The 27,142-nt window shown below is 44.0% G+C and overlaps 2 protein-coding genes across 2 annotated transcripts in view; one reads left to right on the forward strand and one right to left on the reverse strand.

Moving 5' to 3' along the window:
• Positions 1-209: 209 nt before the first annotated feature.
• The window catches only part of LOC138350867 (probable DNA-directed RNA polymerase subunit delta), a 78,355-nt gene continuing 51,422 nt past the window's right edge, over positions 210-27,142 (forward strand). The window contains exon 1 of the mRNA XM_069302318.1: positions 210-315. The gene's annotated coding sequence lies outside the window, so the exon portion shown is untranslated. The remainder of the gene's footprint in view (positions 316-27,142) is intronic.
• LOC138352188 (uncharacterized) lies at positions 1,053-1,400 on the reverse strand. The gene has a single exon (XM_069304461.1). It carries the CDS (start codon positions 1,398-1,400, stop codon positions 1,053-1,055), a length of 348 nt encoding a protein of 115 aa, XP_069160562.1.

The following is a 27,142-nucleotide window of genomic DNA, read 5'->3' on the forward strand; positions in this document are numbered from 1 at the left end:
GTGTGTGTGTGTGAGCGTGTTGATGTGGTGTGAGATGGTGAGGGAGGTGTTGACTAGCTTCAATCCGCTGACATGGCAGTACGTAACAAGGAGGGCCTTGTGTACTGCAGGACCTGCCTGGGTCCTATAAGGGCTAGTTTTGCTTCTCAGTCCTTATTTGGGCACGAGGGAAGAGTATACAGCTTCCCCACGTTGGGGATGGCTGGTAGATTCAGTTAGAGGCAAGCTTTCAGAGAGGGAAGGTGACAGCCAGCTTCCTCACCCTGACGGGTGACACCCAGACACCCTCAGGGTGTATCCGTCTGAGTTCAGAAGGTGAGAGTTCAGTTATGCATTGTCTTAAGCCAGAAGTGTGTCTTAGTGGTGACAAGCTAGTGGAGTCTGAACCATTTAGCCATGTATGGTGTGGGCGTGAATGGAGTGGGTGATCTCCCACTTTTTAATTTGGCCAATATTGTGTTAAATAATAGAATGTCAAAGTGTTAAATATCAATTGCTGGAAATTGAAATAATCTGAAATAATTTGATTCAATAAATGTCTATGTGTAAAATTACAAGCTTGACTTGCCTGCAAGCTTGACTTTAGTTCAGTCCTCTTTTTGAATCAATGTCCCCTCAAGTAAGAGTGAAGGATAGAGATACCTAGATGAGGAAGTGAGAGATAACTAAATTAAGCAGTGTTCCTGTCGCATTGTATAAATAAGTGGAATTTATATTTAGTTTCAATGACAGGTGGTGGCAGGTTTCATCAGAACATCAGTATAGTATAACAGCATAGATAGAATAAAGTCAGTCCACTCACCTTACTCCTTCTTATCCCTTCTTCCTTCCCCCTCCTCCTTCCTTCATTCCTCCTACCTCCACTCTTCCCTGTGCGCCTCTCGTTTTCTATTGCCAGACGGACGAGTTCCCCCTCAACCTTATCCATGTCTGTCCCCTCTCTTCTCTTCCCTCCTCCTCCCCTCCTTTCTTCCCTACTTTGCTGTTTTTTCTCACCATTACAGAGTAGATAGAGAAAACTAGATGTTACACTGTTGTCACCATGACAGTTGTCATGTGACTGTTGTCATGATGGCTGTTGTCATGGTGGCTGTTGTCATGGTGGCTGTTGTCATGGTGACTGTTGTCACGGTGGTTGTTGTCATGGTGGCTGTTGTCACGGTGACTGTTGTCAAGGTGACTGTTGTCATGGTGACCGTTGTCACGGTGGCTGTTGTCATGGTGGTTGTTGTCATGGTGGCTGTTGTCATGGTGGTTGTTGTCATGGTGGTTGTTGTCATGATGGCTGTTGTCATGGTGACTGTTGTCACGGTGGCTGTTGCCATGGTGGTTGTTGTCATGGTGACTGTTGTCATGGTGACTGTTGTCATGGTGGCTGTTGTCACGGTGGTTGTTGTCATGGTGGCTGTTGTCATGGTGACTGTTGTCATGGTGGTTGTTGTCATGGTGGCTGTTGTCATGGTGACTGTTGTTACGGTGGCTGTTGTCATGGTGGTTGTTGTCATGGTGGCTGTTGTCACGGTGGCTGTTGTCATGGTGACTGTTGTCATGGTGGTTGTTGTCATGGTGGTTGTTGTCATGATGACTGTTGTCACCGTGACTGTTGTCACGGTGGCTGTTGTCATGGTGGCTGTTGTCACCGTGACTGTTGTCACGATGGCTGTTGTCACCGTGACTGTTGTCACGGTGGCTGTTGTCATGGTGGCTGTTGTCACCGTGACTTTTGTCACGGTGGCTGTTGTCATGGTGGTTGTTGTCATGGTGGCTGTTGTCATGGTGACTGTTGTCATGGTGACTGTTGTCACGGTGGCTGTTGTCATGGTGGTTGTTGTCATGGTGACTGTTGTCATGGTGACTGTTGTCATTATGGCTGTTGTCACGGTGGTTGTTGTCATGGTGGCTGATGTCATGGTGACTGTTGTCACGGTGGCTGTTGTCATGGTGGTTGTTGTCATGGTAGTTGTTGTCATGATGGCTGTTGTCACCGTGACTGATGTCACGGTGGCTGTTGTCATGGTGGCTGTTGTCATGGTGGTTGTTGTCATGGTGACTGTTGTCATGGTGACTGTTGTCATGGTGACTGTTGTCATGGTGACTGTTGTCATGGTGACTGTTGTCATGGTGACTGTTGTCAATATGACTGTTGTCATGGTGACTGTTGTCATGGTGACTGTTGTCATGGTGACTGTTGTCATGGTGACTGTTGTCATGGTGACTGTTGTCATGGTGACTGTTGTCAATATGACTGTTGTCATGGTGGCTGTTGTCATGGTGACTGTTGTCATGGTGACTGTTGTCATGGTGACTGTTGTCAATATGACTGTTGTCATAGTGACTGTTGTCATTGTGATTGTTGTCATGGTGACTGTTGTCATGGTGACTGTTGTCATGGTGACTGTTGTCAATATGACGGTTGTCATGGTGACTGTTGTCATGGTGACTGTTGTCATGGTGACTGTTGTCAATATGACTGTTGTCATGGTGACTGTTGTCATGGTGACTGTTGTCATGGTGACTGTTGTCATGGTGACTGTTGTCATGGTGACTGTTGTCATGGTGACTGTTGTCAATATGACTGTTTTCATAGTGACTGTTGTCATGGTGGCTGTTGTCATGGTGACTGTTGTCAATATGACTGTTGTCATAGTGACTGTTGTCATAGTGACTGTTGTCATGGTGACTGTTGTCATGGTGACTGTTGTCAATATGACTGTTGTCATGGTGACTGTTGTCATGGTGACTGTTGTCATGGTGACTGTTGTCATGGTGGCTGTTGTCAATATGACTGTTGTCATTGTGGCTGTTGTCATGGTGACTGTTGTCATGGTGGTTGTTGTCATGGTGGTTGTTGTCATGATGGCTGTTGTCACGGTGGCTGTTGTCATGGTGGCTGTTGTCACCGTGACTGTTGTCACGATGGCTGTTGTCACCGTGACTGTTGTCACGGTGGCTGTTGTCATGGTGGCTGTTGTCACGGTGACTTTTGTCACGGTGGCTGTTGTCATGGTGGTTGTTGTCATGGTGGCTGTTGTCAAGGTGACTGTTGTCATGGTGACTGTTGTCACGGTGGCTGTTGTCATGGTGGTTGTTGTCATGGTGACTGTTGTCATGGTGACTGTTGTCATGGTGGCTGTTGTCACGGTGGTTGTTGTCATGGTGGCTGTTGTCATGGTGACTGTTGTCACGGTGGCTGTTGTCATGGTGGTTGTTGTCATGGTAGTTGTTGTCATGATGGCTGTTGTCACCGTGACTGTTGTCACGGTGGCTGTTGTCATGGTGGCTGTTGTCATGGTGGTTGTTGTCATGGTGACTGTTGTCATGGTGACTGTTGTCAATATGACTGTTGTCATGGTGACTGTTGTCATGGTGACTGTTGTCATGGTGACTGTTGTCATGGTGGCTGTTGTCAATATGACTGTTGTCATGGTGACTGTTGTCATGGTGGCTGTTGTCAATATGACTGTTGTCATGGTGACTGTTGTCATGGTGACTGTTGTCATGGTGACTGTTGTCATGGTGACTGTTGTCATAATGACTGTTGTCATGGTGACTGTTGTCAATATGACTGTTGTCATGGTGACTGTTGTCATGGTGACTGTTGTCATGGTGACTGTTGTCAATATGACTGTTGTCATGGTGACTGTTGTCATGGTGACTGTTGTCATGGTGACTGTTGTCAATATGACTTGTCATGGTGGCTGTTGTCATGGTGACTGTTGTCATGGTGACTGTTGTCATGGTGACTGTTGTCAATATGACTGTTGTCATAGTGACTGTTGTCTTGGTGATTGTTGTCATGGTGACTGTTGTCATGGTGACTGTTGTCATGGTGACTGTTGTCAATATGACGGTTGTCATGGTGACTGTTGTCATGGTGACTGTTGTCAATATGACTGTTGTCATGGTGACTGTTGTCATGGTGACTGTTGTCATGGTGACTGTTGTCATGGTGACTGTTGTCATGGTGACTGTTGTCATGGTGACTGTTGTCAATATGACTGTTGTCATGGTGACTGTTGTCATGGTGACTGTTGTCATGGTGACTGTTGTCATGGTGGCTGTTGTCAATATGACTGTTGTCATGGTGATTGTTGTCATGGTGACTGTTGTCAAGGTGACTGTTGTCATGGTGACTGTTGTCAATATGACGGTTGTCATGGTGACTTGTCATGGTGACTGTTGTCATGGTGACTGTTGTCAATATGACTGTTGTCATGGTGACTGTTGTCATGGTGACTGTTGTCATGGTGACTGTTGTCATGGTGACTGTTGTCATGGTGACTGTTGTCATGGTGACTGTTGTCATGGTGACTGTTGTCATGGTGACTGTTGTCAATATGACTGTTGTCATAGTGACTGTTGTCATAGTGACTATTGTCATGGTGACTGTTGTCATGGTGACTGTTGTCAATATGACTGTTGTCATGGTGACTGTTGTCATGGTGACTGTTGTCATGGTGACTGTTGTCATGGTGGCTGTTGTCAATATGACTGTTGTCATGGTGACTGTTGTCATGGTGGCTGTTGTCAATATGACTGTTGTCATGGTGACTGTTGTCATGGTGACTGTTGTCATGGTGACTGTTGTCATGGTGACTGTTGTCATGGTGACTGTTGTCAATATGACTGTTGTCATGGTGACTGTTGTCATGGTGACTGTTGTCATGGTGACTGTTGTCATGGTGACTGTTGTCATGGTGACTGTTGTCATGGTGGCTGTTGTCAATATGACTGTTGTCATGGTGACTGTTGTCATGGTGACTGTTGTCAATATGACTGTTGTCATGGTGACTGTTGTCATGGTGACTGTTGTCAATATGACTGTTGTCATGGTGACTGTTGTCATGGTGACTGTTGTCATGGTGACTGTTGTCAATATGACTGTTGTCATAGTGACTGTTGTCATGGTGATTGTTGTCATGGTGACTGTTGTCATGGTGACTGTTGTCATGGTGACTGTTGTCAATATGACGGTTGTCATGGTGACTTGTCATGGTGACTGTTGTCATGGTGACTGTTGTCAATATGACTGTTGTCATGGTGACTGTTGTCATGGTGACTGTTGTCATGGTGACTGTTGTCATGGTGACTGTTGTCATGGTGACTGTTGTCAATATGACTGTTGTCATAGTGACTGTTGTCATAGTGACTGTTGTCATGGTGACTGTTGTCATGGTGACTGTTGTCAATATGACTGTTGTCATGGTGACTGTTGTCATGGTGACTGTTGTCATAGTGACTGTTGTCATGGTGGCTGTTGTCAATATGACTGTTGTCATGGTGACTGTTGTCATGGTGGCTGTTGTCAATATGACTGTTGTCATGGTGACTGTTGTCATGGTGACTGTTGTCATGGTGACTGTTGTCATGGTGACTGTTGTCAATATGACTGTTGTCATGGTGACTGTTGTCATGGTGACTGTTGTCAATATGACTGTTGTCATGGTGACTGTTGTCAATATGACTGTTGTCATAGTGACTGTTGTCATAGTGACTATTGTCATGGTGACTGTTGTCATGGTGACTGTTGTCAATATGACTGTTGTCATGGTGACTGTTGTCATGGTGACTGTTGTCATGGTGACTGTTGTCATGGTGGCTGTTGTCAATATGACTGTTGTCATGGTGACTGTTGTCATGGTGGCTGTTGTCAATATGACTGTTGTCATGGTGACTGTTGTCATGGTGACTGTTGTCATGGTGACTGTTGTCATGGTGACTGTTGTCATGGTGACTGTTGTCAATATGACTGTTGTCATGGTGACTGTTGTCATGGTGACTGTTGTCATGGTGACTGTTGTCATGGTGACTGTTGTCATGGTGACTGTTGTCATGGTGGCTGTTGTCAATATGACTGTTGTCATGGTGACTGTTGTCATGGTGACTGTTGTCAATATGACTGTTGTCATGGTGACTGTTGTCATGGTGACTGTTGTCAATATGACTGTTGTCATGGTGACTGTTGTCATGGTGACTGTTGTCATGGTGACTGTTGTCAATATGACTGTTGTCATAGTGACTGTTGTCATGGTGATTGTTGTCATGGTGACTGTTGTCATGGTGACTGTTGTCATGGTGACTGTTGTCAATATGACGGTTGTCATGGTGACTTGTCATGGTGACTGTTGTCAATATGACTGTTGTCATAGTGACTGTTGTCATAGTGACTGTTGTCATGGTGACTGTTGTCATGGTGACTGTTGTCAATATGACTGTTGTCATGATGACTGTTGTCATGGTGACTGTTGTCATAGTGACTGTTGTCATGGTGGCTGTTGTCAATATGACTGTTGTCATGGTGACTGTTGTCATGGTGGCTGTTGTCAATATGACTGTTGTCATGGTGTCTGTTGTCATGGTGACTGTTGTCATGGTGACTGTTGTCATGGTGACTGTTGTCAATATGACTGTTGTCATGGTGACTGTTGTCATGGTGACTGTTGTCAATATGACTGTTGTCATGGTGACTGTTGTCATGGTGACTGTTGTCATGGTGACTGTTGTCATGGTGACTGTTGTCATGGTGACTGTTGTCATAGTGACTGTTGTCAATATGACTGTTGTCATGGTGACTGTTGTCATGGTGACTGTTGTCAATATGACTGTTGTCATGGTGACTGTTGTCATGGTGACTGTTGTCATGGTGACTGTTGTCATGGTTACTGTTGTCATGGTGACTGTTGTCATGGTGACTGTTGTCATGGTGGCTGTTGTCAATATGACTGTTGTCATGGTGACTGTTGTCATGGTGGCTGTTGTCATGGTGGCTGTTGTCATGGTGGTTGTTGTCATGGTGACTGTTGTCATGGTGACTGTTGTCATGGTGACTGTTGTCATGGTGACTGTTGTCATAATGACTGTTGTCATGGTGACTGTTGTCAATATGACTGTTGTCATGGTGGTTGTTGTCATGGTGACTGTTGTCATGGTGACTGTTGTCATGGTGACTGTTGTCATGGTGACTGTTGTCATGGTGACTGTTGTCATAGTGACTGTTGTCATGGTGACTGTTGTCATGGTGACTGTTGTCATGGTGACTGTTGTCATAGTGACTGTTGTCATAGTGACTGTTGTCATGGTGACTGTTGTCATGGTGACTGTTGTCAATATGACTGTTGTCATGGTGGCTGTTGTCATGGTGACTGTTGTCATGGTGGTTGTTGTCATGGTGGTTGTTGTCATGATGGCTGTTGTCACCGTGACTGTTGTCACTGTGGCTGTTGTCATGGTGGCTGTTGTCACCGTGACTGTTGTCACGATGGCTGTTGTCACCGTGACTGTTGTCACGGTGGCTGTTGTCATGGTGGCTGTTGTCACCGTGACTTTTGTCACGGTGGCTGTTGTCATGGTGGTTGTTGTCATGGTGGCTGTTGTCATGGTGACTGTTGTCATGGTGACTGTTGTCACGGTGGCTGTTGTCATGGTGGTTGTTGTCATGGTGACTGTTGTCATGGTGACTGTTGTCATGGTGGCTGTTGTCACGGTGGTTGTTGTCATGTTGGCTGTTGTCATGGTGACTGTTGTCACGGTGGCTGTTGTCATGGTGGTTGTTGTCATGGTAGTTGTTGTCATGATGGCTGTTGTCACCGTGACTGTTGTCACGGTGGCTGTTGTCATGGTGGCTGTTGTCATGGTGACTGTTGTCATGGTGACTGTTGTCATGGTGACTGTTGTCATGGTGACTGTTGTCATGGTGACTGTTGTCAATATGACTGTTGTCATGGTGACTGTTGTCATGGTGACTGTTGTCATGGTGACTGTTGTCAATATGACTGTTGTCATGGTGACTGTTGTCATGGTGACTGTTGTCAATATGACTTGTCATGGTGGCTGTTGTCATGGTGACTGTTGTCATGGTGACTGTTGTCATGGTGACTGTTGTCATGGTGACTGTTGTCAATATGACGGTTGTCATGGTGACTGTTATCATGGTGACTGTTGTCATGGTGACTGTTGTCAATATGACTGTTGTCATGGTGACTGTTGTCATGGTGACTGTTGTCATGGTGACTGTTGTCATGGTGACTGTTGTCATGGTGACTGTTGTCATGGTGACTGTTGTCATGGTGACTGTTGTCAATATGACTGTTGTCATAGTGACTGTTGTCATAGTGACTGTTGTCATGGTGACTGTTGTCATGGTGACTGTTGTCAATATGACTGTTGTCATGGTGACTGTTGTCATGGTGACTGTTGTCATGGTGACTGTTGTCATGGTGGCTGTTGTCAATATCACTGTTGTCATAGTGACTGTTGTCATGGTGACTGTTGTCAATATGACTGTTGTCATGGTGACTGTTGTCATGGTGACTGTTGTCAATATGACTGTTGTCATGGTGACTGTTGTCATGGTGACTGTTGTCAATATGACTGTTGTCATGGTGACTGTTGTCATAGTGACTGTTGTCATGATGACTGTTGTCATGGTGACTGTTGTCAATATGACTGTTGTCATAGTGACTGTTGTCATGGTGATTGTTGTCATGGTGACTGTTGTCATGGTGACTGTTGTCATGGTGACTGTTGTCAATATGACGGTTGTCATGGTGACTTGTCATGGTGACTGTTGTCATGGTGACTGTTGTCAATATGACTGTTGTCATGGTGACTGTTGTCATGGTGACTGTTGTCATGGTGACTGTTGTCATGGTGACTGTTGTCATGGTGACTGTTGTCATGGTGACTGTTGTCAATATGACTGTTGTCATAGTGACTGTTGTCATAGTGACCGTTGTCATGGTGACTGTTGTCATGGTGACTGTTGTCATATTGACTGTTGTCAATATGACTGTTGTCATGGTGACTGTTGTCATGGTGACTGTTGTCATGGTGACTGTTGTCATGGTGGCTGTTGTCAATATGACTGTTGTCATGGTGACTGTTGTCATGGTGGCTGTTGTCAATATGACTGTTGTCATGGTGACTGTTGTCATGGTGACTGTTGTCATGGTGACTGTTGTCATGGTGACTGTTGTCATGGTGACTGTTGTCAATATGACTGTTGTCATGGTGACTGTTGTCATAGTGACTGTTGTCAATATGACTGTTGTCATGGTGACTGTTGTCATGGTGACTGTTGTCATGGTGACTGTTGTCATGGTGACTGTTGTCAATATGACTGTTGTCATAGTGGCTGTTGTCATAGTGACTGTTGTCATGGTGACTGTTGTCATGGTGACTGTTGTCAATATGACTGTTGTCATGGTGACTGTTGTCATGGTGACTGTTGTCATGGTGACTGTTGTCATGGTGACTGTTGTCATGGTGACTGTTGTCAATATGACTGTTGTCATGGTGACTGTTGTCATGGTGGCAGTTGTCATGGTGGCTGTTGTCATGGTGGTTGTTGTCATGGTGACTGTTGTCATGGTGACTGTTGTCATGGTGACTGTTGTCATGGTGACTGTTGTCATGGTGACTGTTGTCAATATGACTGTTGTCATAGTGGCTGTTGTCATAGTGACTGTTGTCATGGTGACTGTTGTCATGGTGACTGTTGTCAATATGACTGTTGTCATGGTGACTGTTGTCATGGTGACTGTTGTCATGGTGACTGTTGTCATGGTGACTGTTGTCAATATGACTGTTGTCATGGTGACTGTTGTCATGGTAGCTGTTGTCATGGTGACTGTTGTCATGGTGACTGTTGTCATGGTGACTGTTGTCAATATGACTGTTGTCACAGTGACTGTTGTCATGGTGATTGTTGTCATGGTGACTGTTGTCATGGTGACTGTTGTCATGGTGACTGTTGTCAATATGACGGTTGTCATGATGACTGTTGTCATGGTGACTGTTGTCATGGTGACTGTTGTCAATATGACTGTTGTCATGGTGACTGTTGTCATGGTGACTGTTGTCATGGTGACTGTTGTCATGGTGACTGTTGTCATGGTGACTGTTGTCATGGTGACTGTTGTCAATATGACTGTTGTCATAGTGACTGTTGTCATAGTGACTGCTGTCATGGTGACTGTTGTCATGGTGACTGTTGTCAATATGACTGTTGTCATGGTGACTGTTGTCATGGTGACTGTTGTCATGGTGACTGTTGTCATGGTGGCTGTTGTCAATATGACTGTTGTCATGGTGACTGTTGTCATGGTGACTGTTGTCAATATGACTGTTGTCATGGTGACTGTTGTCATAGTGACTGTTGTCAATATGACTGTTGTCATGGTGACTGTTGTCATGGTGACTGTTGTCAATATGACTGTTGTCATGGTGACTGTTGTCATGGTGACTGTTGTCATGGTGACTGTTGTCAATATGACTGTTGTCATAGTGACTGTTGTCATGGTGACTGTTGTCATGGTGACTGTTGTCAATATGACTGTTGTCATGGTGACTGTTGTCATGGTGACTGTTGTCATGGTGACTGTTGTCATGGTGGCTGTTGTCAATATGACTGTTGTCATGGTGACTGTTGTCATGGTGGCTGTTGTCAATATGACTGTTGTCATGGTGACTGTTGTCATGGTGACTGTTGTCATGGTGACTGTTGTCATGGTGACTGTTGTCATGGTGACTGTTGTCAATATGACTGTTGTCATGGTGACTGTTGTCATGGTGACTGTTGTCAATATGACTGTTGTCATGGTGACTGTTGTCATGGTGACTGTTGTCATGGTGACTGTTGTCATGGTGACTGTTGTCATGGTGACTGTTGTCAATATGACTGTTGTCATAGTGACTGTTGTCATAGTGACTGTAATCATGGTGACTGTTGTCATGGTGACTGTTGTCAATATGACTGTTGTCATGGTGACTGTTGTCATGGTGACTATTGTCATGGTGACTGTTGTCATGGTGACTGTTGTCATGGTGACTGTTGTCATGGTGACTGTTGTCATGGTGGCTGTTGTCAATATGACTGTTGTCATGGTGACTGTTGTCATGGTGGCTGTTGTCATGGTGGCTGTTGTCATGGTGGTTGTTGTCATGGTGACTGTTGTCATGGTGACTGTTGTCATGGTGACTGTTGTCATGGTGACTGTTGTCATGGTGACTGTTGTCATGGTGACTGTTGTCAATATGACGGTTGTCATGGTGACTGTTGTCATGGTGACTGTTGTCATGGTGACTGTTGTCAATATGACTGTTGTCATGGTGACTGTTGTCATGGTGACTGTTGTCATGGTGACTGTTGTCATGGTGACTGTTGTCATGGTGACTGTTGTCATGGTGACTGTTGTCATGGTGACTGTTGTCAATATGACTGTTGTCATAGTGACTGTTGTCATAGTGACTGTTGTCATGGTGACTGTTGTCATAGTGACTGTTGTCATGGTGACTGTTGTCATGGTGACTGTTGTCATGGTGACTGTTGTCAATATGACTGTTGTCATGGTGACTGTTGTCATGGTGACTGTTGTCATGGTGACTGTTGTCATGGTGGCTGTTGTCAATATGACTGTTGTCATGGTGACTGTTGTCATGGTGGCTGTTGTCAATATGACTGTTGTCATGGTGACTGTTGTCATGGTGACTGTTGTCATGGTGACTGTTGTCATGGTGACTGTTGTCAATATGACTGTTGTCATGGTGACTGTTGTCATGGTGACTGTTGTCAATATGACTGTTGTCATGGTGACTGTTGTCATGGTGACTGTTGTCATGGTGACTGTTGTCATGGTGACTGTTGTCATGGTGACTGTTGTCAATATGACTGTTGTCATAGTGACTGTTGTCATAGTGACTGTAATCATGGTGACTGTTGTCATGGTGACTGTTGTCAATATGACTGTTGTCATGGTGACTGTTGTCATGGTGACTGTTGTCATGGTGACTATTGTCATGGTGACTGTTGTCATGGTGACTGTTGTCATGGTGACTGTTGTCATGATGACTGTTGTCATGGTGGCTGTTGTCAATATGACTGTTGTCATGGTGACTGTTGTCATGGTGGCTGTTGTCATGGTGGCTGTTGTCATGGTGGTTGTTGTCATGGTGACTGTTGTCATGGTGACTGTTGTCATGGTGACTGTTGTCATGGTGACTGTTGTCATGGTGACTGTTGTCATGGTGACTGTTGTCAATATGACTGTTGTCATGGTGACTGTTGTCATGGTGACTGTTGTCATGGTGACTGTTGTCATGGTGACTGTTGTCAATATGACTGTTGTCATAGTGACTGTTGTCATAGTGACTGTAATCATGGTGACTGTTGTCATGGTGACTGTTGTCAATATGACTGTTGTCATGGTGACTGTTGTCATGGTGACTATTGTCATGGTGACTGTTGTCATGGTGACTGTTGTCATGGTGACTGTTGTCATGGTGACTGTTGTCATGGTGGCTGTTGTCAATATGACTGTTGTCATGGTGACTGTTGTCATGGTGGCTGTTGTCATGGTGACTGTTGTCATGGTGACTGTTGTCATGGTGACTGTTGTCATGGTGACTGTTGTCATGGTGACTGTTGTCAATATGACTGTTGTCATAGTGACTGTTGTCATAGTGACTGTAATCATGGTGACTGTTGTCATGGTGACTGTTGTCAATATGACTGTTGTCATGGTGACTGTTGTCATGGTGACTGTTGTCATGGTGACTATTGTCATGGTGACTGTTGTCATGGTGACTGTTGTCATGGTGACTGTTGTCATGATGACTGTTGTCATGGTGGCTGTTGTCAATATGACTGTTGTCATGGTGACTGTTGTCATGGTGGCTGTTGTCATGGTGGCTGTTGTCATGGTGGTTGTTGTCATGGTGACTGTTGTCATGGTGACTGTTGTCATGGTGACTGTTGTCATGGTGACTGTTGTCATGGTGACTGTTGTCATGGTGACTGTTGTCATGGTGACTGTTGTCATGGTGACTGTTGTCAATATGACTGTTGTCATGGTGACTGTTGTCATGGTGACTGTTGTCATGGTGACTGTTGTCATGGTGACTGTTGTCAATATGACTGTTGTCATAGTGACTGTTGTCATGGTGACTGTTGTCAATATGACTGTTGTCATGGTGACTGTTGTCATGGTGACTGTTGTCATGGTGACTGTTGTCATGGTGACTGTTGTCATGGTGACTGTTGTCAATATGACTGTTGTCATAGTGACTGTTGTCATAGTGACTGTAATCATGGTGACTGTTGTCATGGTGACTGTTGTCAATATTACTGTTGTCATGGTGACTGTTGTCATGGTGACTATTGTCATGGTGACTGTTGTCATGGTGACTGTTGTCATGGTGACTGTTGTCATGGTGACTGTTGTCATGGTGGCTGTTGTCAATATGACTGTTGTCATGGTGACTGTTGTCATGGTGGCTGTTGTCATGGTGGCTGTTGTCATGGTGGTTGTTGTCATGGTGACTGTTGTCATGGTGACTGTTGTCATGGTGACTGTTGTCATGGTGACTGTTGTCATGGTGACTGTTGTCATGGTGACTGTTGTCAATATGACGGTTGTCATGGTGACTGTTGTCATGGTGACTGTTGTCATGGTGACTGTTGTCAATATGACTGTTGTCATGGTGACTGTTGTCATGGTGACTGTTGTCATGGTGACTGTTGTCATGGTGACTGTTGTCATGGTGACTGTTGTCATGGTGACTGTTGTCAATATGACTGTTGTCATAGTGACTGTTGTCATAGTGACTGTTGTCATGGTGACTGTTGTCATAGTGACTGTTGTCATGGTGACTGTTGTCATGGTGACTGTTGTCATGGTGACTGTTGTCAATATGACTGTTGTCATGGTGACTGTTGTCATGGTGACTGTTGTCATGGTGACTGTTGTCATGGTGGCTGTTGTCAATATGACTGTTGTCATGGTGACTGTTGTCATGGTGGCTGTTGTCAATATGACTGTTGTCATGGTGACTGTTGTCATGGTGACTGTTGTCATGGTGACTGTTGTCATGGTGACTGTTGTCAATATGACTGTTGTCATGGTGACTGTTGTCATGGTGACTGTTGTCAATATGACTGTTGTCATGGTGACTGTTGTCATGGTGACTGTTGTCATGGTGACTGTTGTCATGGTGACTGTTGTCATGGTGACTGTTGTCAATATGACTGTTGTCATAGTGACTGTTGTCATAGTGACTGTAATCATGGTGACTGTTGTCATGGTGACTGTTGTCAATATGACTGTTGTCATGGTGACTGTTGTCATGGTGACTGTTGTCATGGTGACTATTGTCATGGTGACTGTTGTCATGGTGACTGTTGTCATGGTGACTGTTGTCATGATGACTGTTGTCATGGTGGCTGTTGTCAATATGACTGTTGTCATGGTGACTGTTGTCATGGTGGCTGTTGTCATGGTGGCTGTTGTCATGGTGGTTGTTGTCATGGTGACTGTTGTCATGGTGACTGTTGTCATGGTGACTGTTGTCATGGTGACTGTTGTCATGGTGACTGTTGTCATGGTGACTGTTGTCATGGTGACTGTTGTCAATATGACTGTTGTCATGGTGACTGTTGTCATGGTGACTGTTGTCATGGTGACTGTTGTCATGGTGACTGTTGTCAATATGACTGTTGTCATAGTGACTGTTGTCATAGTGACTGTAATCATGGTGACTGTTGTCATGGTGACTGTTGTCAATATGACTGTTGTCATGGTGACTGTTGTCATGGTGACTATTGTCATGGTGACTGTTGTCATGGTGACTGTTGTCATGGTGACTGTTGTCATGGTGACTGTTGTCATGGTGGCTGTTGTCAATATGACTGTTGTCATGGTGACTGTTGTCATGGTGGCTGTTGTCATGGTGACTGTTGTCATGGTGACTGTTGTCATGGTGACTGTTGTCATGGTGACTGTTGTCATGGTGACTGTTGTCAATATGACTGTTGTCATAGTGACTGTTGTCATAGTGACTGTAATCATGGTGACTGTTGTCATGGTGACTGTTGTCAATATGACTGTTGTCATGGTGACTGTTGTCATGGTGACTGTTGTCATGGTGACTATTGTCATGGTGACTGTTGTCATGGTGACTGTTGTCATGGTGACTGTTGTCATGATGACTGTTGTCATGGTGGCTGTTGTCAATATGACTGTTGTCATGGTGACTGTTGTCATGGTGGCTGTTGTCATGGTGGCTGTTGTCATGGTGGTTGTTGTCATGGTGACTGTTGTCATGGTGACTGTTGTCATGGTGACTGTTGTCATGGTGACTGTTGTCATGGTGACTGTTGTCATGGTGACTGTTGTCATGGTGACTGTTGTCAATATGACTGTTGTCATGGTGACTGTTGTCATGGTGACTGTTGTCATGGTGACTGTTGTCATGGTGACTGTTGTCAATATGACTGTTGTCATAGTGACTGTTGTCATAGTGACTGTAATCATGGTGACTGTTGTCATGGTGACTGTTGTCAATATGACTGTTGTCATGGTGACTGTTGTCATGGTGACTATTGTCATGGTGACTGTTGTCATGGTGACTGTTGTCATGGTGACTGTTGTCATGGTGACTGTTGTCATGGTGGCTGTTGTCAATATGACTGTTGTCATGGTGACTGTTGTCATGGTGGCTGTTGTCATGGTGGCTGTTGTCATGGTGGTTGTTGTCATGGTGACTGTTGTCATGGTGACTGTTGTCATGGTGACTGTTGTCATGGTGACTGTTGTCATGGTGACTGTTGTCAATATGACGGTTGTCATGGTGACTGTTGTCATGGTGACTGTTGTCATGGTGACTGTTGTCAATATGACTGTTGTCATGGTGACTGTTGTCATGGTGACTGTTGTCAATATGACTGTTGTCATAGTGACTGTTGTCATAGTGACTGTTGTCATGGTGACTGTTGTCATAGTGACTGTTGTCATGGTGACTGTTGTCATGGTGACTGTTGTCATGGTGACTGTTGTCATGGTGACTGTTGTCATGGTGACTGTTGTCAATATGACTGTTGTCATAGTGACTGTTGTCATAGTGACTGTAATCATGGTGACTGTTGTCATGGTGACTGTTGTCAATATGACTGTTGTCATGGTGACTGTTGTCATGGTGACTGTTGTCATGGTGACTATTGTCATGGTGACTGTTGTCATGGTGACTGTTGTCATGGTGACTGTTGTCATGATGACTGTTGTCATGGTGGCTGTTGTCAATATGACTGTTGTCATGGTGACTGTTGTCATGGTGGCTGTTGTCATGGTGGCTGTTGTCATGGTGGTTGTTGTCATGGTGACTGTTGTCATGGTGACTGTTGTCATGGTGACTGTTGTCATGGTGACTGTTGTCATGGTGACTGTTGTCATGGTGACTGTTGTCAATATGACTGTTGTCATGGTGACTGTTGTCATGGTGACTGTTGTCATGGTGACTGTTGTCATGGTGACTGTTGTCAATATGACTGTTGTCATAGTGACTGTTGTCATAGTGACTGTAATCATGGTGACTGTTGTCATGGTGACTGTTGTCAATATGACTGTTGTCATGGTGACTGTTGTCATGGTGACTATTGTCATGGTGACTGTTGTCATGGTGACTGTTGTCATGGTGACTGTTGTCATGGTGACTGTTGTCATGGTGGCTGTTGTCAATATGACTGTTGTCATGGTGACTGTTGTCATGGTGGCTGTTGTCATGGTGGCTGTTGTCATGGTGGTTGTTGTCATGGTGACTGTTGTCATGGTGACTGTTGTCATGGTGACTGTTGTCATGGTGACTGTTGTCATGGTGACTGTTGTCAATATGACGGTTGTCATGGTGACTGTTGTCATGGTGACTGTTGTCATAGTGACTGTTGTCATGGTGACTGTTGTCATGGTGACTGTTGTCATGGTGACTGTTGTCATGGTGACTGTTGTCAATATGACTGTTGTCATAGTGACTGTTGTCATAGTGACTGTAATCATGGTGACTGTTGTCATGGTGACTGTTGTCAATATGACTGTTGTCATGGTGACTGTTGTCATGGTGACTGTTGTCATGGTGACTATTGTCATGGTGACTGTTGTCATGGTGACTGTTGTCATGGTGACTGTTGTCATGATGACTGTTGTCATGGTGGCTGTTGTCAATATGACTGTTGTCATGGTGACTGTTGTCATGGTGGCTGTTGTCATGGTGGCTGTTGTCATGGTGGTTGTTGTCATGGTGACTGTTGTCATGGTGACTGTTGTCATGGTGACTGTTGTCATGGTGACTGTTGTCATGGTGACTGTTGTCATGGTGACTGTTGTCATGGTGACTGTTGTCAATATGACTGTTGTCATGGTGACTGTTGTCATGGTGACTGTTGTCATGGTGACTGTTGTCATGGTGACTGTTGTCAATATGACTGTTGTCATAGTGACTGTTGTCATAGTGACTGTAATCATGGTGACTGTTGTCATGGTGACTGTTGTCAATATGACTGTTGTCATGGTGACTGTTGTCATGGTGACTATTGTCATGGTGACTGTTGTCATGGTGACTGTTGTCATGGTGACTGTTGTCATGGTGACTGTTGTCATGGTGGCTGTTGTCAATATGACTGTTGTCATGGTGACTGTTGTCATGGTGGCTGTTGTCATGGTGGCTGTTGTCATGGTGGTTGTTGTCATGGTGACTGTTGTCATGGTGACTGTTGTCACGGTGACTGTTGTCATGGTGACTGTTGTCATGGTGACTGTTGTCAATATGACGGTTGTCATGGTGACTGTTGTCATGGTGACTGTTGTCATGGTGACTGTTGTCAATATGACTGTTGTCATGGTGACTGTTGTCATGGTGACTGTTGTCAATATGACTGTTGTCATGGTGACTGTTGTCACGGTGACTGTTGTCATGGTGACTGTTGTCATGGTGACTGTTGTCAATATGACGGTTGTCATGGTGACTGTTGTCATGGTGACTGTTGTCATGGTGACTGTTGTCAACATGACTGTTGTCATGGTGACTGTTGTCATGGTGACTGTTGTCAATATGACTGTTGTCATAGTGACTGTTGTCATAGTGACTGTTGTCATGGTGACTGTTGTCATAGTGACTGTTGTCATGGTGACTGTTGTCATGGTGACTGTTGTCATGGTGACTGTTGTCATGGTGACTGTTGTCAATATGACTGTTGTCATGGTGACTGTTGTCATGGTGACTGTTGTCATGGTGACTGTTGTCATGGTGGCTGTTGTCATGGTGACTGTTGTCATGGTGACTGTTGTCATGGTGGCTGTTGTCAATATGACTGTTGTCATGGTGACTGTTGTCATGGTGGCTGTTGTCAATATGACTGTTGTCATGGTGACTGTTGTCATGGTGACTGTTGTCATGGTGACTGTTGTCATGGTGACTGTTGTCATGGTGACTGTTGTCAATATGACTGTTGTCATGGTGACTGTTGTCATGGTGACTGTTGTCAATATGACTGTTGTCATGGTGACTGTTGTCATGGTGACTGTTGTCATGGTGACTGTTGTCATGGTGACTGTTGTCATTATGACTGTTGTCAATATGACTGTTGTCATAGTGACTGTTGTCATAGTGACTGTAATCATGGTGACTGTTGTCATGGTGACTGTTGTCAATATGACTGTTGTCATGGTGACTGTTGTCATGGTGACTATTGTCATGGTGACTGTTGTCATGGTGACTGTTGTCATGGTGACTGTTGTCATGGTGACTGTTGTCATGGTGGCTGTTGTCAATATGACTGTTGTCATGGTGACTGTTGTCATGGTGGCTGTTGTCATGGTGGCTGTTGTCATGGTGGTTGTTGTCATGGTGACTGTTGTCATGGTGACTGTTGTCATGGTGACTGTTGTCATGGTGACTGTTGTCATGGTGACTGTTGTCATGGTGACTGTTGTCATGGTGACTGTTGTCATGGTGACTGTTGTCAATATGACTGTTGTCATGGTGACTGTTGTCATGGTGACTGTTGTCAATATGACTGTTGTCATGGTGGCTGTTGTCATGGTGACTGTTGTCATGGTGACTGTTGTCATGGTGACTGTTGTCATGGTGACTGTTGTCATGGTGACTGTTGTCAATATGACTGTTGTCATAGTGACTGTTGTCATGGTGATTGTTGTCATGGTGACTGTTGTCATGGTGACTGTTGTCATGGTGACTGTTGTCAATATGACGGTTGTCATGGTGACTGTTGTCATGGTGACTGTTGTCATGGTGACTGTTGTCAATATGACTGTTGTCATGGTGACTGTTGTCATGGTGACTGTTGTCATGGTGACTGTTGTCATGGTGACTGTTGTCATGGTGACTGTTGTCATGGTGACTGTTGTCAATATGACTGTTGTCATAGTGACTGTTGTCATAGTGACTGTTGTCATGGTGACTGTTGTCATGGTGACTGTTGTCAATATGACTGTTGTCATGGTGACTGTTGTCATGGTGACTGTTGTCATGGTGACTGTTGTCATGGTGGCTGTTGTCAATATGACTGTTGTCATGGTGACTGTTGTCATGGTGACTGTTGTCAATATGACTGTTGTCATGGTGACTGTTGTCATGGTGACTGTTGTCAATATGACTGTTGTCATGGTGACTGTTGTCATGGTGACTGTTGTCAATATGACTGTTGTCATGGTGACTGTTGTCATGGTGACTGTTGTCATGGTGACTGTTGTCAATATGACTGTTGTCATAGTGACTGTTGTCATGGTGATTGTTGTCATGGTGACTGTTGTCATGGTGACTGTTGTCATGGTGACTGTTGTCAATATGACGGTTGTCATGGTGACTGTTGTGTCATGGTGACTGTTGTCATGGTGACTGTTGTCAATATGACTGTTGTCATGGTGACTGTTGTCATGGTGCCTGTTGTCATGGTGACTGTTGTCATGGTGACTGTTGTCATGGTGACTGTTGTCAATATGACTGTTGTCATAGTGACTGTTATCATAGTGACTGTTGTCATGGTGACTGTTGTCATGGTGACTGTTGTCAATATGACTGTTGTCATGGTGACTGTTGTCATGGTGACTGTTGTCATGGTGACTGTTGTCATGGTGGCTGTTGTCAATATGACTGTTGTCATGGTGACTGTTGTCATGGTGGCTGTTGTCAATATGACTGTTGTCATGGTGACTGTTGTCATGGTGACTGTTGTCATGGTGACTGTTGTCATGGTGACTGTTGTCATGGTGACTGTTGTCATGGTGACTGTTGTCCTGGTGACTGTTGTCAATATGACTGTTGTCATGGTGACTGTTGTCATGGTGACTGTTGTCAATATGACTGTTGTCATGGTGACTGTTGTCATGGTGACTGTTGTCAATATGACTGTTGTCATGGTGACTGTTGTCATTGTGACTGTTGTCATGGTGACTGTTGTCATGGTGACTGTTGTCAATATGACTGTTGTCATAGTGACTGTTGTTATAGTGACTGTTGTCATGGTGACTGTTGTCATGGTGACTGTTGTCAATATGACTATTGTCATGGTGACTGTTGTCATGGTGACTGTTGTCATGGTGACTGTTGTCATGGTGACTGTTGTCATGGTGACTGTTGTCATGGTGGCTGTTGTCAATATGACTGTTGTCATGGTGACTGTTGTCATGGTGGCTGTTATCATGGTGACTGTTGTCATAGTGGCTGTTGTCATGGTGACTGTTGTCATGGTGACTGTTGTCATGGTGGCTGTTGTCAATATGACTGTTGTCATGGTGACTGTTGTCATGGTGACTGTTGTCAATATGACTGTTGTCATGGTGACTGTTGTCATGGTGACTGTTGTCATGGTGACTGTTGTCATGGTGACTGTTGTCATGGTGACTGTTGTCATGGTGACTGTTGTCATGGTGACTGTTGTCAATATGACTGTTGTCATGGTGACTGTTGTCATGGTGACTGTTGTCATGGTGACTGTTGTCATGGTGACTGTTGTCATGGTGACTGTTGTCATGGTAACTGTTGTCATGGTGACTGTGGGTGTTGTGCTAGACACCACCACATAAGGCAATACTCCCACATGAACTCTTCTACTCCTGGGGGACGGATAGTTAGCAGCTCCTTCTATCTGAATGTTTCAGATTAGTTGAAGGGGACGAGACACGAAAAAGTATTCGTCCTCATATGAAATTTAGTATCAAATATTAAACAAATCTAACGTTATTTGGCATCAGCATTGTGAAAATGTCAAGGTCGTGAAGTGGATATGCCTTCTAGGAGTGCTGAGTGCCACCAGGAAGGTCAAATTTCACACTAATAGTAATGAGTAGGTCTGTTATTTTGCTGAATTTTATTTATATCATTGTCCAAGGCCAATATTTTTTATGTCCTCCATTTTTTATTTTTTTTTTATTTTGGTGGCGGGAGGGATTTTTTTTCACCTTTGTTTTTCATTTGATTGTTTTGTGGCTTCTTCATCTTGGAAAATATATACCCGTCACAAAGTATGTTTTAGCCGATTTGTTCACATATTTCAAACTCTATTTGCTTTTCTCTTCAGAGTTTTTTGGTAATTGGGGACCAGATTAGGGCTTTATCAATTATTTTATGTATACATTATATATCCCCTAAATCAGTATAATTATCCCAATATTTTTTTGTGGGGTGGGGGTATTTTTTCTTAACTTAATTTTAACACATATTGACCTTCAAATTTCACATATTCGATTACGAATATCAAACAATGTTTATTAAAACATACAAGAAGAATCATCATTTAGAACTTCCATATTCCTTGTCAATAACTTAAACTTCAATTTTGCTAAAACTAAAAATAAAATTTTAATACTGCTTCAAAAATACAGTTTCTTACCGATTTTCACCATTCTAATATATAGTGTGCAACACTGTCTGTTCCACACCTTCCTCATTCAGATTTTTGATAAACACAAAACGTTTGGAGTTATAAATTTTTGACTCATAATACATTTAAAATGTCACAGTGACAATTTTTTTTACAGTAAACTATACTAAAAACTATATTCTACAATTATACAGATGAAGATTATAAGCAATTATGCGACCATAATAACACCAAATGAACAATTGGTGAAATTTTACATATATATATATATATATATATATATATATATATATATATATATATATATATATATATGTATATATATATATATATATATATATATATATATATATATATATATACATATATATATATACACAACTTGTCTAAACACGCAAGAGAGATTATACAACCTTAGAACACTTTCCCACCAGGAGATTCGAACCCTAGCCTGCACAGAAGCCTTACAGCAACTGGCATAACTGGTACGCCTTTAACCCACTGCACCACAGCTCAGACCCTTAAAAGAGATGGTAACTTCGGAGTATTTCACCTCCAAAGATCATCATCTCCCAAGGGCAACAAGAGCATAGTGAGGGGCTACTCACGTTCTTTCATCAAATTCATGTTAATATGGGAGAACTCTGTGTCTATGCTTAATGCTCAACTTGCCTAAACACGCAAGAGAGATTATACAACCTTAGAACACTTTCCCACCAGGGGATTCGAACCGTAGCCAACACAGAAGCCTTACAGCAACTGGCATAACTGGTACGCCTTTAACCCACTGCACCACAGCTCAGACCCTTAAAAGAGATGGTAACTTCATAGTATTTCACCTCCAAAGATCACTATCTCCCAAGGGCAACTAGAGCATAGTGAGGGGCTACTCACGTTCTTTCATCAAATTCCTGTTAACATGGGAAAACTCTGTATCTATGCTTAATGTACAACTTGCCTAAACATGCAAGAGAGATTATACAACCTTAGAACACTTTCCCACCAGGAGATTCGAACCCTAGCCAGCACAGAAGCCTTACAGCAACTGGCATAACTGGTACGCCTTTAACCCACTGCACCACAGCTCAGACCCGTAAAAGAGATGGTAATTTCGGAGTATTTCACCTCCAAAGATCACCATCTCCCAAGGGCAACTAGAGCATAGTGAGGGGCTACTCACGTTCTTTCATCAAATTCCTGTTAATATGGGGGAACTCTGTGTCTATGCTTAATGCACAACTTGCCTAAACACGCAAGAGAGATTATACAACCTTAGAACACTTTCCCACCAGGAGATACGAACCCTAGCCAGCACAGAAGCCTTACAGCAACTGGCATAAATGGTACGCCTTTAACCCACTGCACCACAGCTCAGACCCTTTAAAGAGATGGTAACTTCGGAGTATTTCACCTCCAAAGATCACCATCTCCCAAGGGCAACTAGAGCATAGTGAGGGGCTACTCACGTTCTTTCATCAAATTTCTGTTAATATGGGAGAACTCTGTGTCTATGCTTAATGCACAACTTGCCTAAACACGTAAGAGAGACTAAACAACCTTAGAACACTTTCCCACCAAAAGATTCGAACCCTAGCCAGCACAGAAACCTTACAGCAACTGGCATAACTGGTAAGCCTTTAACCCACTGCACCACAGCTCAGACCCTTAAAAGAGATGGTAACTTCAGAGTATTTCACCTCCAAAGATCACCATCTCTCAAGGGCAACAAGAGCATAGTGAGGGGCTACTCACGTTCTTTCATCAAATTCCTGTTAATATGGGAGAACTCTGTGTCTATGCTTAATGCACAACTTACCGAGACACGCAAGAGAGATTATACAACATTAGAACACTTTCCCACCAGGAAGATTCGAACCCTAGCCACCACAGAAGCCTTACAGCAACTGGCATAACTGGTACGCCTTTAACCCACTGCACCACAGCTCAGAACCTTAAAAGAGATGGTAACTTCGGAGTATTTCACCTCCAAAGATCACCATCTCCAAAGGGCAACTAGAGCATAGTGAGGGGCTACTCACGTTCTTTCATCAAATTCCTGTTAAAATGGGAGAACTCTGTGTCTATGCTTAATGCTTAACTTGCCTAAACACGCAAGAGAGATTATACAACCTTAGAACACTTTCCCAACAGGAGATTCGAACCCTAGCCAGCACAGAAGCCTTACAGCAACTGGCATAACTGGTACGCCTTTAGCCCACTGCACCACAGCTCAGACCCTTAAAAGAGATGGTAACTTCGGAGTATTTCACCTCCAAAGATCACCATCTCCCAAGGGCAACTAGAGCATAGTGAGGGGCTACTCACATTCTTTCATCAAATTCCTGTTAATATGGGAGAACTCTGTGTCTATGCCTAATGCACAACTTGCCTAAACACGCAAGAGAAAATATACAACCTTAGAACACTTTCCCACCTGGAGATTCGAACCCTAGATAGCACAGAAGCCTTACAGCAACTGGCATAACTGGTACGCCTTTAACCCACTGCACCACAGCTCAGACCCTTAAAAGAGAGGTAACTTCGGAGTATATCACCTCCAAAGATCACCATCTCCCAAGGGCATCTAGAGCATAGTGAGGGGCTACTCACGTTCTTTCATCAAATTCCTGTTAACATGGGAAAACTCTGTATCTATGCTTAATGTACAACTTGCCTAAACATGCAAGAGAGATTATACAACCTTAGAACACTTTACCACCAGGAGATTCGAACCCTAGCCAGCACAGAACCCTTACAGCAACTGGCATAACTGGTACGCCTTTAACCCACTGCACCACAGCTCAGACCCTTAAAAGAGATGGTAATTTCGGAGTATTTCACCTCCAAAGATCACCATCTCCCAAGGGCAACTAGAGCATAGTGAGGGGCTACTCACGTTCTTTCATCAAATTCCTGTTAATATGGGAGAACTCTGTGTCTATGCTTAATGCACAACTTGCCTAAACACGTAAGAGAGACTAAACAACCTAAGAACACTTTCCCACCAGGAGATTCGAACCCTAGCCAGCACAGAAACCTTACAGCAACTGGCATAACTGGTAAGCCTTTAACCCACTGCACCACAGCTCAGACCCTTAAAAGAGATGGTAACTTCAGAGTATTTCACCTCCAAAGATCACCATCTCCCAAGGGCAACTAGAGCATAGTGAGGGGCTACTCACGTTCTTTCATCAAATTCCTGTTAATATGGGAGAACTCTGTGTCTATGCTTAATGCACAACTTGCCTAAACACACAAGAGAGATTATACAACCTTAGAACACTTTCCCACCAGGAGATTCGAACCCTAGCCAGCACAGAAGACTTACAGCAACGGGCATAACTGGTACGCCTTTAACCCACTGCACCACAGCTCAGACCCTTTAAAGAGATGGTAACTTCGGAGTATTTCACCTCCAAAGATCACCATCTCCCAAGGGCAATAAGAGCATAGTGAGGGGCTAATCACGTTCTTTCATCAAATTCCTGTTAATATGGGAGAACTCTGTCTATGCTTAATGCACAACTTGCCTAAACATGCAAGAGAGATTATAGAACCTTAGAACACTTTCCCACCAGGAGATTCGAACCCTAGTCAGCACAAAAGCCTTACAGCAACTGGCATAACTGGTACGCCTTTAACCCACTACACTACAGCTCAGACTCTTAAAAGAGATGGTAACTTCGTAGTGTTTCACCTCCAAAGAACACCATCTCCCAAGGGCAACTAGAGCATAGTGAGGGGCTACTCACGCTATTTCATCAAATTCCTGTTATTATGGGAGAACTCTGTGTCTATGCTTAATGCACAACTTGCCTAAACACGCAAAAGAGATTATACAACCTTAGAACACTTTCCCACCAGGAGATTCGAAACCTAGCCAGCACAGAAGCCTTACAGCAACTGGCATAACTGGTACGCCTTTAAGCCACTGCACCACAGCTCAGACCCCCAAAAGAGAGGTAACTTCGGAGTATTTCACCTCCAAAGATCACCATCTCCCAAGGGCATCTAGAGCATAGTGAGGGGCTACTCATGTTCTTTCATCAAATTCCTGTTAATATGGGAAAACTCTGTGTCTATGCTTAATGCACGACTTGCCTAAACATGCAAGAAAGATTATACAACCTTAGAACACTTTCCCACCAAGAGATTCGAACCCTAGCCAGCACAGAAGCCTTACAGCAACTGGCATAACTGGTACGCCTTTAACCAACTGCACCACAGCTCAGACCCTTAAAAGAGATGGTAACTTTGGAGTATTTCACCTCCAAAGATCACTATCTCCCAAGGGCAACTAGAGCATAGTGAGGGGCTACTCACGTTCTTTCATCAAATTCCTGTTAATATGGGAGAACTCTGTGTCTATGCTTAATGCACAACTTGCCTAAACACACAAGAGAGATTATACAACCTTAGAACACTTTTCCAATAGAAGATTCGAAACCTAGCCAGCACAGAAGCCTTACAGCAACTGGCATAACTGGTACGCCTTTAACCCACTGCACCACAGCTCAGACCCTTAAAAGAGATGGTAACTTTGGAGTATTTCACCTCCAAAGATCACCATCTCCCAAGGGTATCTAGAGCATAGTGAGGGGCTACTCACGTTCTTTCATCAAATTCCTGTTAATATGGGAGAACTCTGTGTCTATGCTTAATGCACAACTTGCCTAAACACGCAAGAGAGATTATACAACCTTAGAACACTTTCCCACCAGGAGATTCGAACCCTAGCCAGCACAGAAGTATTACAGCAACTGGCATAATTGGTATGCCTTTAACCCACTGCACCATAGCTCAGACCCTTAAAAGAGATGGTAACTTCGGAGTATTTCACCTCCAAAGATAACCATCTCCCAAGGGCAACTAGAGCATAGTGAGGGGCTACTCACGTTCTTTCATCAAATTTATGTTAACACTTTCGCTCACCCCGCGCGCCACCCCTCGACAGGGCGATATGGGCCCCAGCGTGTCACGGAAGCGCGCGTTAATTCCGAAAAGTGTATACTCTCTTCAACTTTGTCACCTCAATTCTCCTTCTACGAGAATAAATTAGGTATCATTGTGTTCGCAATAAAATTCTCTACAGCACTAAATGCATATAAACTCCAAAAGCCCGGCTAATTACCCGCAGCAAACAGAGAAAGTGCGAACGAGTTACCCGGGAGCGCGCAAACGGGATAAAATGTTTTCACTATTTTCACTCTGGTCACCTCAATTTTTGTCCTAGGTCTTTCATTTTGGTCTCAATGGGTTCGTAATAGAATTCTCTAGAGGAACATTAGCATATAAAAAAAAACACCTGGTCACGCTCCAACCGCCGACGAGTTGAAGACGGGCCACGCGTTAGCCGTGAGTGAGCGCTCAGAGGCCTTCCTACTACACTCCCAATTCCCACCCTTTTCAAGCCTTTCTTTCGCAATTTTCTTCCTGGAAGGGCCTTGTTCATGATTACTATCCATCGTGGAGTAAGCG

The sequence above is a fragment of the Procambarus clarkii genome, chromosome 5 (genome assembly GCF_040958095.1).
Source record: "Procambarus clarkii isolate CNS0578487 chromosome 5, FALCON_Pclarkii_2.0, whole genome shotgun sequence".
Taxonomy (NCBI): Eukaryota; Metazoa; Arthropoda; class Malacostraca; order Decapoda; family Cambaridae; genus Procambarus; species Procambarus clarkii.

Bases quoted from the DNA above. Each gene is read 5' to 3' on its own strand.
- LOC138352188 (XM_069304461.1), bottom strand. From the start codon at position 1,400: ATGACAACAACCACCGTGACAACAGCCACCATGACAACAGTCACCATG.